Source organism: Zonotrichia albicollis, chromosome 11 (genome assembly GCF_047830755.1).
Source record: "Zonotrichia albicollis isolate bZonAlb1 chromosome 11, bZonAlb1.hap1, whole genome shotgun sequence".
In the NCBI taxonomy this organism is placed as follows: Eukaryota; Metazoa; Chordata; class Aves; order Passeriformes; family Passerellidae; genus Zonotrichia; species Zonotrichia albicollis.
In genome coordinates, this window is record NC_133829.1 from 14,754,959 (window position 1) to 14,767,555 (window position 12,597).

Sequence of the window (12,597 nt, forward strand, 5' to 3'; positions counted from 1 at the left end):
AAAGCTTTGGTTGTATTCCTGTTTGAAACATGGACTACTCAGGTCAAGCTGAAAATCTGGCAGTTTTAATGTAAATGAGATCTTTATAAAACTTCGGCCAACTAGTTGATTTTTTCATTATAATATCTGTGATCTTCCGGTGTCTGTCTTTGTGACCTGAGAATGTTGGAATACTCCAGAAAGCTCGATAGATTTTAAAGATTTCACTTGTTTTTTTCCAAATGATGTCTGTATTGGATATCTGTAACCAGTTTGATTCTCAGGCAAGGGTGCTTCTTATCCTTCCTTTTGACTTGCCCAGTGTCTTCTGTTGGCAAGATGAGAGCTTAGCTGTTCTCTCTGGGCATCATAGGCACAGACCTAAGAAAACTGTCCTGCCTGGCCTCATAGCAGTAACTTTCAAGATTCCACTCTCACATACAAAACCCAGTGTTACCTACAGATGATCCATTTTGGTCTGTAGGCATGGACTGTGTTGCCATTGAAAATCCAAGTCATGCTTTGGGAGAAATGTAATTGTGAGGGCTGTAAAATTCTTCAGATGGAGAATGTCAAAAGCTTTCCTTGTACATTTGTTAATCTGCAGTGTTGTCATGGTGAAAAGCATGAGAGAGAGACACAACTATTGAATTTTTGGTGCAGAACAGCTCATGGTTGAGAGAGATTGTTCCATATTTCTACCTACTGCTTCTGTCTGCTGTGACACTTGTATTTTTTGGCTGCTCAGTTGTGTTTTGCTAGTGAGTTAGTGTATGACTTCAGGGCTTGTATGTATGGGAAGGTGATCTCTTACTGCCACAGAGAGGAGTAAGGTAATACTGGTTTTAAGGCTGACAATTTCATGTATCGTACGGGACAAACATGTTGTGTTTTTGCTTTGTGAAAGAATGTAACCCTTAACAGGAAGGGACAGACATGGGAAAGAAAATTTACCCAGGGTAGTCCAGTGTAAATAGACAAATACTAAAATATTAATGTAAGTGGAAAGAGATAAACAAGGCTTCTGCTCAGTTGGGCAGTACTGGCTCTAGTACTCTGCAGTGTCCTTGTGTGGAAACACAAACCAACTGCTGTCTTGAGAAGGCATTCATGTTTAGGACTCTCCTTTCACCAGCTTCCACATTGTTCCTGTTACTTGCTCAGAATTAATCTTTTTTCCCAGTGAATTTCTATGGTAATTGCTACTCTGTGAATAAACTCTTCTAAAAATAAACAGGACTAAATTTGGATTATACAGGAACTGTTGATTATGCAATCTCTTGCTTCTGAATAATCCGTATAATGTATTCTGGGTACAGAGGACAGATTTTATTTATTCATGAGCAATAGCTACAACTTTCTTAGAGTTAAATATTAATGTGAAACATCAAATTATGTAAAGTTCTTTGCCACTGAGTAAGTATGGTGACAGTACATATTTTTCCCACTACAAATTGTTTTACTCTTTTATTTTGTTGGGGGTTTATTTTCATAATTTAGGAAATTTATGCCATTGCTAAAGCTGCTTTGTAGGGATAATGCCATAACTGCATGTTACAGTCGTCAGGAGCTGTAGAATAAGGGATAGTTTCTCTTGATGTGAGAAAATAGTAGAGCTTGTAAATGGATGGGGATCTCATTGAAGCAATTTGAGGCAGATATGCATGTGGCTGAGTAGTGGATTTGTTGCTGCTTGGTTCAGTGTAGTTACCTGCTTTAGCTTGACATGCTGCAGAGTGAGGTAACTGCAGATTTCTGTACTGAGTAGGTTAAGAGTACTCACATGAGCAGCTGCAGCTCAGCTGAGGAGGCAGTGAGGAACATATCCAGACTGCTGAGTGTGAGCTGGAGTCTGTTGAATGTCAGCAGAGTGGTTGCTGTTGCACCCACAGGCTGGGTCCCACTGGTTCATTTCTGCTTCCTTTCAAATTAAAGTAACAATTTTGTAGTAAAGATGAGGTGGGAAATAGGTTAAAAACCAGCCTGTCAATAATTAGGGGAACTTCGTTTACACACTTAGAAGCTGTAAGGGATCCCTGTGCTGTGGATCACTTTGGTTCTGAGTGTGGGGATGGGATTGTGCCTGAGCCTTGCTCAGGAGCCCGTGACAGAGCGTGCTTCACACTGAACACAGCTCTGTGCTCTCCTCCCTTCATCAAAAGGATAACCCTTCCCCATTGATTCATTCCCTGGGATGCTGCCATGCAGTGTGCAGGGTTGGGTTTTTCCTGTGGGCTTTCTCAGGGCTGCCCTCCCTGGTTCCTGTCTCCCTCTGGGAAGCAGTGATTTCAGATGGGCACTCTGAGAGAGCAGCTGCTGCCTGCCTGGAATAAAGGCAGCAGGGAGTGAGCATGCAGTAGTGACTCCTGTTGCTGGCTTTAGATAAAATCAGTGTGAATGGGAACTTTGAGATAGATCTAAAATAATCTCTTTTTTGCAGTTCTGGTTTTAGAGATATGTTCATGCAAGTGCTGTTTAGATCACTGATCTTCTCATTCATGTGGTGATCAAGCAGACTTTCAAAAGTTACCAGCCTTTTCTTAGTTTCATAGCCTACTTCTCTGAAGCACCAAGGTGGTTGGTGTCTAGAATTGTTGCCTGTTAAATATGAGTATACAGAAAGGGAAGGAGTGAGGGAGGGCTGTCCTCATGTACAATGTATTTTCTTGCTACATGAAAGCAAGGTCAAGTGTTGTAAGTCAAGGGAAGCCATCAGTGTAGTTTTGGTTCTCTGTCTCTCCCAGTATTTGTGAACAGTTGTAAGATGTCCTTTTAGATCCTGTAAAACACAACCAGAAGCATTTTATGGTGTGGGCTCTTGGATGAGCTGGCAGTGCTGGAGAAACAGCTGCTATGAATGTGCCCTCAGTACATATCTGCAGTGCAATACAATCATTCTGTGAATGCTATGACTGAAGAAGTTGTTTCAAATTAGACCATGTGTGAGGTTGTTCATTTCTTTTGATGTATTGAATAACTTTGTTTATGCAGATTGTAACAAATGCCTTAGTGTACTCCCATTCTTACTTTTAATATCTGCCAATCCAAGATCTTGACTACCTCCTAATTCACTGACTGAATCTCATATTGAATTTGTGATCATTGTGCACATGCATATGGTAAAGGTTTTGTCAGAAACCTCTCTATGAATAGTGTGTCTGTTTCAACAACCTTGTCATATGACAGCTGCTAGGACTAACATAGAGTGTAAAGAAATAATATGCTCAAGATAGAATGACTGTTTTCTTTCATTCTTCTATTGCTGTTTGCTTTGCCATCACCTAGATTTCTTGGCTCTTACACTAGCTATGACTACTTGAAAAGGAACATCAAGTGGTAAGACTGTTGTTGATGTGAGGATGTTTTCAGGTGTCCTCTCACTGTTACATTTCATCACAGGCATTATGTGCACTAAAATTTGAAACACAAATTCTGGAAGTAAGCGCAATAAACATATTGCGGTCCAAAATTACAGGTGTTTGTGAAATCAATCATTTTCTGAAGTAAACCTGTGGATAAACATTTTTAGCATAAGAAACATGTTTTGAAAATAAGATTTTGAAGTTATAATATGCTATGCACATAAAGCTAGTGAAGCTTAAGCTGATTACATTTCTAATTAAGATGGCATTGTTCAAATACTAGGTGTATTTAAAGAAGTTATACTAGAATCCATTGTCCTGTTGGCTAATTAGGCTTTTCAAAAACATCCCCAAAAAGAAGTGGATTTACATTTTTCTTTTCAAAGCCCATGAAATCAGAGAACATTCTTTCATTGAAATTACTCCAAATGAAGTTGAAAAATTAATATCTAGTAGGCAATTATGCAAATACACCTGAAATGTCATCTGCCTTTCGTTTGCCTTGGTTTGTGTTACTAATCTTCTAAAGGTCAATGTTGTCTGAATCTCTTGTGCTTATCAATAAATGTTTTTATACTTGAGACAGGCTATTCAAGAAAATAATGTTTTAATGTTTATAGGAAAAGATGGAAATCAGGTGATCATAGAAGACAAAAAATAGCAGTGAATGCAGGAGCTATGAGGAAACTGAACAGTCAAATGTTTGTTTTTTAATTCTATTTCAACAGGGGGAAACCAACTGATACTGAATCAGTGGACAGACCTGTTGGTGAGAAACGCTATGAGCCAATCCCTCAAGTTACAACTCCTCCTCCTGCTCCTTCAGTCCAGTACACACAGCCACAGTCAATTAATAGCCCTGCCCTGTCTCTCCCAGCACACCACAAGCCTGCACTTTCTGAAGGTGAGCAGTTAGAAAGTTCACCTTTGTGGGAACAGCCATTGCATCTCAGGTGCTTGTGGGGTTGCTTCAGCCTGTCTACACATGTAGCTCTTTTGTTCTCTAACTGAAATGTGGAATAATTATTATTGAAAATAGTTTTTTACTCTAGTGAAATTGAGTTTTATGAAATTATTTTGTGATTCTGTCTGAAACAATGAGGCTTCCAGGTGTTAGTAGTACATGTACTGTCTCAGCAAAGATGAAGTAAAACTCTGTGCTTTGGACCAGAATTCTTCTGACAGGAGTAATAGTTGAAGGCTTCTAAAAACAAAAGAAGTAGTTGTTTTCGTTTTCATATTGAGGGAGTTGCCTAGTTCAATTGAATTTTCTGGTTTGTGCAAGTACACAATGGTATTTATGTACTGGTTTTCTGGGGGTTTGATCATGATATAAACGAGTCTTAACCTTTTTATTGAAAGGTCATACTGTTGTCTCCAGCTTGTTTAATGAAATGCTAGACAATGTGTAAAAGGCAAGAGGAGGACAAATGATCTAAGAGAGCAAAGCTGAACCTGTGTGTATTTTATACTGAAGATTAAGAATTGACTAATGTGGTTTTTTTATGCCTTTAGACATTTCTGGTTACTGACAAGTTCAAGTATTTTCATTTTCATTGCAGTTAACTCTGTGTCTGACCCTCCTCCACCTCAGAATAAGTCAGCAATTTTCAGATCCTCTAGAGAGGACACTGTGCAGTCCACTTTTTACCCTCAGAAAAGCTTCCCTGACAAAGGCCCTGTGAATGGAACTGAGCAGATTCAGAAACCAGTCACTCCTTCCTACAACCGCTTCTCAACCAAACCTTACACGAGCGCCGCGCGGCCCTTTGAGCGCAAGTTTGAAAGTCCTAAATTCAACCACAATCTCTTGCCAAATGAAGCTCAGCATAAACCAGAGTTGCCATCAAAATCTTCAAATTCTCCTCAACCAATTTTGAAAGCACACAGCTCATCGCAGCCCCCCGACTTTGAGAGTGGAATGGACACCTATGCTGTACAGGTCGACAAGCCTAAATATCAACCAAATAATGTCAATGCTGTGCCTAAAGCCATTCCTGTAAGGTGAGCTGCTGCTTCTTCTCTTTCCACTTGTACATCTATAGGTCACCTGTGAAAAATACAGCTTTTTTTAGTCTGCTTCTAGTTTCTGTTGATGTAATAGTTGAAAGATTGATGCTATGATTCTAAATTCTGCTGAAGGATAGATATTACAATATGTTCTATGTCCCTGTACTGTCTTGCATTCGGTTATTAGAAAGTGGCATGGATTTTATTTCCTATTTCTCATACTAAATTATAAATTTTCTGGTAGATAGTAATAACTTGTCCTGGCAATCTATTTCAGAAAAGGAATTAATTTCTAAAGATAGCTGTTGCACCAAATTGTATTAATTGTGTGCTTAGAGAGACCTCATGGAACACATGAATAAGGGATACTTTAAAAATACTTGTGAAAAGAGAAAGTAACTTCTGCAGTTTCATATTGGTGCTCTTTACTGTGAGACAAACCAGCAGCTGCTTAATGGCAGCTTGTGCTTGTCCAATATGCTTTAATGTTTAAGAACTATGTCAAGAGCCACAGATACTGCTACAATCTTCAGCTATTTGCTTTTGCAGAACAGTGTTTTATTATTTTATTTATTATTTTATCTCAGGATAATAATAATAATGTGTGAACCAGACTTAAAATTTTGCTGTTTGTCCTACATGATGTTAAGCACCTGAGAAATGTTTTATGCTAGGTAGTTCTGTAGACTGCTGCATTTTGGAGTTACTGGTTCTTTGAGTGAAATTCTTTTGAGACTGATCTGAAAGCTTCATCAAGGTACCTTTAAGTTACAAATTTCTCTTCAGTTATAGTCTGGAAACCTGGAAAAATGTGTGTAATTTTTTTTTTTTTTGTTATTTTTACAAGCTTTGTTTTCTATATGTAAGTTGAAGAGTTCAGTGTTACTTGAGTAAAAATTGTTAGTTCTTCTAGTATTAAAGTCAGAATGGGGTTTTGGGCTAAAAAATAACTTAGTGATGTTAGTTGCATTTACTTTGGTGAATCTGTAGCTGGGGTAAGCTTTTTCTCTATAATGCCGGAAGCAGGCAGTTGCAGACACAAGATTCAGGTGGTCTGAATTCTTGCTTTAACTACTTGCTGAATATTTTCAGGGCGTGTAAGATTTGGGGATTTTGTTTGTTGAGGGGTTCCTTTCTTTGTTTTGGGGTTTTTTGACAGCAGAGTTGGATTTTTTGCCAGAGAGTTTCAGGAATGAAATATGATATAACTGCTAGGCTTTGTCTTTTCAGCCCTACAGCACTTGAGGATGAGGAGGAGGAAGATGGACACACTGTTGTAGCCACAGCAAGAGGTGTATTTAACAGCAATGGTGGTGTATTGAGCTCCATAGAGACTGGAGTTAGTATTATTATACCACAAGGAGCCATTCCAGAGGGAATAGAGCAAGAAATATATTTCAAAGTCTGCAGAGACAACAGTATACTTCCACCTTTGGATAAAGAGAAAGGTAACAGCTGGAACTGTATGTTGTTCTGTTATTTGATACCATTATCTTCTAACAAGAACAAGACAGAATATGAAAGGAACCTTAATAAGCTTCAACAGTTCTCATTTTGAGATTGTAGTGTGTTCTATTGAAAAGTCACTTGAGTGAGGAACAGTCTTGTGCTTTTCTTTACTGACAGATCTAAATGTTCATATTTTTCTCTAAACTGAGTTACTGAGTAGCTCTGCAGTGTAATTGTGTAACACTTTGAATGTATTTCACAAGTCAGTATTTTCCAGAGATTTTTCTTTCTCTTTACTGCAGGTGAAACACTTCTTAGCCCCTTGGTAATGTGTGGGCCTCATGGACTAAAATTCCTGAAGCCAGTGGAGCTGCGCCTGCCACACTGTGCGTCTATGACCCCTGATGGTTGGTCTTTTGCTCTAAAATCCTCCGACTCCTCGTCGGGTATGCTGTCCTCCCTCTGTCCTTTTGGGGCTTTTGGGTGCTATCGTATAATTTAAGTAATTTTGGCTAAAGGTGATGCTGTGTAATATAAAAACTCAATCATTGTATTTGTGTCAAACTCTCCCATTTCACTTTCATTACAAATGTCTTTCTTACATTTACTCATGGTGCAAATTCATAGCTAGAACCATGATAGCAGAAAAAGAGTAATATCTCCAGTCTATTCAATATTACCGTATTTTTCTATTCTGTCTTCTTTCTTGAGGACTGCTGCAGCTGAATACACTTGAAATGATAGTCGCACTAAAATTGAGAGGAAATGAATATGTACCTCTGATTGGCCTTTGTAACATAACTGGTGTTTGTCTGTTGCTTAATTAACCATATAGGACTCTGGCAAATCTTAACAATCTGCATGCTCATAAATCATGATTTAACGCTTGTTAACTGTTTCCATGTGTGCAAGTTGATGCTAACAATTCGGTCATTTAAGAAAACTATAGTGTGCAGTAAAAGCATTTACAGTTTATTCTAATGTAGCTGGTTTTTCCAAAAGACTTTTCTTGCTTGCTCCTACCTATCTCTCCTCTACTGCCTTTATCCAGAAGTCTCTGGTTGATAGTAAAAGTTGCAACTAGGTTGCAATTTTATTTACCTGTTCATTTTTACCTCACTGTGGCTTTCTGGGATGAGGGAGAGAATGTATTGGCTGGAATTGTCAGTGAGGAGCCTAATTGAGAATTCTGGGCAAGTTTCAAGCAATTTCATGAAACGGCTGTGAGGTTACAGAGATTTAAAAAGGAATGTTTGCACATCTGGGGAAAAAGTCTTAAGATTTTATTCAGCTACTTTCAAAATTTATGGTGGAAGATTCAAGCCATTAATGTGCACATGTGATACGAGTACTAAGTGAAAAATGTATTTCTGTATACAGCATTTAAGCCACCATGTATGCATATCCTCTGTCACTAATGTATCTATCACTGTCAACACCAAAGCACTGATGCTTTGAAAGATTAAAGCATCAATCCCCTTCATGGGGAATCAATAATCTAGAGGTATTAATGGCAATAATTTTTAGTTGTTTTTTATAAGCTATTCTATGCATGTGTTGCATGCATCTATTTAACAATGTGTGTATACATGGCCGTGTTAAAACACGGGCTCATAAACGATAGGGTCCCAAAAGATATGACAACTATGTACAAAACCAACACAGCACTTCCTTTGTAACTAATAGCACCTGTTCATGAACTTACTTGAAGTGAAGGGAGAGGACTCAAATGATCTAAACAATAACTGAAGTTACTGAGACATTTTCCTCCCTTTCCAAAGTGGGATGTGTGTGTGCGTGCATGTGTGGGTGAAAGCAAGAGCGTGTATATTTAAACCCTAACACTTTCTGTACTGTAAATATAACACCACATTCTGTTAATCTGAAATGGGATGTATATCATAACATTGCTCTTTTGAGACAAACTTAAAAATTAGGCAATTCTGTCTTATGATATGTAAGTAGACCATACTGTGTCTTAAATAAATAATTGTTTTCTCTCTTTCTAAATTAGTTGGTTATGGGACTCTGATTCTTGGGGTGGCTTTATTATAACAATTTATACAATTCTGGGGTTTTTCTCTCTTCAGTCGTCTGCTCTACCTCATCTTTTCTCAATGTATCCATGTTCTGTCCTAAAAGTGACATTCATTTGCACTTACTAACATCCTTTCTGCCACATTTAAGCCTCATACATTGGTATTTTACTGCCAAACCCCTGCAAAAGCTTAACTGATTCTGGTATTAAAGCTGACTGGGAAAAAAAATTGCCTTTTATGGCCACATTGATTAGAACATAAAAAATACTGAGTGATCTCTTTATTTTCCTTTTCAAAGCAGTTGTATGGGAAAATATGGGAATAACATCCTCAATAGCTATGTATCCTTACTATGGATTTAGAAGGAAAGGTTGGAAACAAGTCTGCCTGTCTCATGTGCAAGACTAGGACCCGACCGTCTTACAGTCCTGTTCTGCCCTTTTAATACATTTGGTCATATGAGTTTGGAATGGAATTGCCTCAATCTATAAAAGGAAAAATTCTTCAGCATTATTGAGGTTTTTGACTGAAATAAGCAGTCTCAGCTGGTTGCAGTAAATTTGTTTGTGTTCTCTGACTGTACACTGGCCACTTCTATTCTTTGTCACTACGTTAGATGTTGCCATCACTCAGTGCATTGTGTACTTCATTTTGTTTTCATGAGTTCAAGAAAATTATGTGGAATTTGTATTATTCTCACTTAATACTGAGGTCTGAGGTGTGTGACTGGGTTCTCTAGCTTGTTATAATTTCTCTTCAAGACAGATGTATTTGGCCAAGCTATTTAATGTCATATATCTGAAAGGCTGAAGAGAACTTCAGTGCATTTTCCACTTTCTACCATAGTGGGATGGTCACACCTTTTGTGTAGTGGCAACACTTGGTAGTGATTGTAGGTGGGTAAATGAAGAATACTGTCTCCACTTAAGAGACAATTGACTGTGCAGAGGGAATGTAACCTTTGGTCTGGTGAGATGGCAGCTGATGACCTGCTGTAACAGATTCTTACCCAGAACCTTTGATCATGAGTAGATAAGCTCTGTTGTAAAGATTTTTATATACCAGTTAACTGGAATACTTTTAGTATTTCAGGCTTTTAAACATATACTGGATGTAGCTGCGAAATGACTACAATCCTGTCTGCAGTTATTTTCATCATAGAAAATAAAACTACCAATGTGTCATAGTGCTTAGTTACAACATGACTTCTGATTTGCCTCATCTGTGCTCAGAAGTGTCTCCAGACACTTCAAATGCATCTTGCCCACATTAGCTTCTAAAATTTTTTTTCTTTCTTTTTTCTTTTTTTTTGTCAATCGCAGTTTAGAAAGGAAGCAGTGAACACCTGATTCACTGTTAATAAAGTCTCAAATGGAAAGCACTGTGTTGGTGCTGTAGAGTAGTATGAGTGATATTTACCAGTTCCTGAATGCCACAGCATATGTTTTGAATAACTGACCTTATCCAATGTGATATGAAAATGAAGGGATATTTTTTATTAAGAACATGCAAACTGCAGGGTTTTTAAACCATCAGACAAAACAGGAACAAAGGAAAAAAACCAAAAGAGGTGTTGCTTCAGAACTTAAAAGCTCCTGTCCAAAAGCTTGGTTGTTTCAAGATGTGCACTGTGTGACAGCAGATACTAAACACCAGCATTGTGTTTTCCTCCCACAGGTGACCCCAAAACCTGGCAGAACAAGTCTCTTCCCGGGGATCCAAACTATCTTGTTGGAGCAAACTGTGTCTCAGTCCTAATTGACCACTTCTAAATATTAAGTTAGCTGACTGAGTAAATAATATGAAACTGAGATGGACCTTACATATAAACTGAACCACTCTATCAAGTATTAACTGTTCTATAAGTGATAATGGATCTTAGTGTTTAAGCATCTTGCTTTAACTAACAATGAATTAGCAAGTACACTCTTTGAACCATGGTCACAATACATGCCACAAGCAGGGAGTGTACAGGGGAACAAGGTGGGGTTTTGCAGGTTCTGTATGCTTTGGTTTGGTTGTTCTTTTGTGTTGGGTTTTTTGTTTCTTTTTTGTTGTTTCTTTTTTTTTTCTTTGTTAAAGGACACTACTAGTATTTTGTTGTTATCTGAAAGTACCAATGAAACTATACACAGAGGAACTAAATTTGTTTCATACTCCAGTGTCAAAACCACAGATTTTGGCCTGCATTTTTGCGACTGTGTGTTTTTAACTCACAAGACTACCTTTTGGTCTCTGGTTTTTGAATGACTTTTGGTGTACATGTCCAAGGAAATGGCAGTCAGCTTGGGGTAGCACAGTTTAGATGTTTTCCTCTGCTGAGAGGTAATGCAAACACATCTACTTGCTGTGTATGGAAACATTGTCCTCAGAATGGGGGGAGGGGGAAAAGCATGTGGGATGACTATGGTTCAGATGCCTCTGTGGATTTGTAAATTAACCACATTATTACAGACCTATTAACCAGCAGGGATGCCTTACCCTCATGTTTTTAATAGTCTTAGCTCTCATAGTTCTCTGTATTAAGTTTGTATGGCTTTTGTGCTTACTTAGATATTATATCATGAGAGACTGGGGTGGGGGGGGAACAACAACAAAAAAATTGTGAGTTTGGTTTAGAGAAGGAGCGTTGTTTGTGTTCATCAGCCAGAAGAGAACCAGAAGAAAATGATGGTATGTTTTCTGCTATGCATTTGAAAATTTATAGATGTTATAGACCGCTTGTATATAATGCGTGCATACCACTTTTGTTTTTGGTTTGTAAATTAACTTTTATAAGCTTTACCTTTTTATATATATAAATATATATAAAAACAAACAAAGTTTCTTAAGGATATCTTTGTATTCTCATACCTTTTGAGCCTTGAACTTTGACATCTGCAGCAATAAAGCAGCATTTCTACAATATACGAACGAGGACATTTTTTAAAAATGCACAAAGTTGTTACCTTTTAAAGTGCTGCATTTAAAGAATATAACTCGGAATTCTCTACTTTGATTAAATTCTTGAAAAGTATCCCTACTGTAATTTGTCATAAGGATGCTGTACTATGTGCCCTGAAATGTATTTTTTTACTAATAGACAATTTATTACGGCACAATGGCACTACTACTGTTTAGATAATATACCACTGCATTCTGTTAATGAGTTATTAGCTATTCAGGTGTGGCTGATTTTTTTTTTTCTCTGCAGTTATTAAAATTACACGTTTCTAAATATACAGAATAAAACCGTTTTTAAAATAATAAAGATGATTGTAGTACCTTATTATTTCTGAAATGCATTTATGTGTACCTAACAGTTTTGATTTTATTTTTTCTGTGTAAGTAGACAGCTGGATTCTGCCATATGTTCATATGTGTAGTAGAAGTCCTTTGTGGAGGACTAAATTGGAGCTATCTACAGCAAGCAGGGCTTCTACAATGATGAACTCCAGTGTGGATCCATTGGAATTACTCAGTACAGCTAGGAGGGGTAGATTTCTCTCCTGGCTCAGTGTGGTGGGCTACTTTACCTGTGACACCTAATCTTCCAAAAATCTAGGTAGTGTTCTAGCATGTAGATTTACACACAGTATAGCTCTACTATTTTAAAGTTATTCCTACAGAATCCCATTACCTGTTTGGAGTATTCCATGGCTAACTAGTATCATTCTATCAGGGAAAACAAATTCTAAAAGATTTTTTTTTAAATGCTTGGAAGCAATGCATAAACCCTGATGTTTACTTTCTGTACTTCTACTTACAAGTAAGTTTGT

General features: G+C 37.6%; 1 protein-coding gene across 12 annotated transcripts in view; it reads left to right on the plus strand.

Moving 5' to 3' along the window:
* TJP1 (tight junction protein 1) overlaps nt 1-12,107 on the plus strand; it is a 156,666-nt gene extending 144,559 nt beyond the window's left edge. For 5 of the 12 annotated variants that reach the window (XM_074549466.1, XM_074549464.1, XM_026793949.2 and 2 more), the window contains 6 exons: nt 3,265-3,315; nt 4,070-4,245; nt 4,904-5,345; nt 6,582-6,799; nt 7,103-7,246; nt 10,517-12,107. In XM_074549466.1, the coding sequence (XP_074405567.1) occupies nt 3,265-3,315; nt 4,070-4,245; nt 4,904-5,345; nt 6,582-6,799; nt 7,103-7,246; nt 10,517-10,611 (1,126 nt within the window). In that variant the 3' untranslated portion in view covers nt 10,612-12,107. The remainder of the gene's footprint in view (nt 1-3,264; nt 3,316-4,069; nt 4,246-4,903; nt 5,346-6,581; nt 6,800-7,102; nt 7,247-10,516) is intronic. The other 7 variants (XM_026793952.2, XM_026793953.2, XM_014267608.3 and 4 more) reach the window with 5 other exon arrangements.
* The last annotated feature ends 490 nt before the right edge of the window (nt 12,108-12,597 follow it).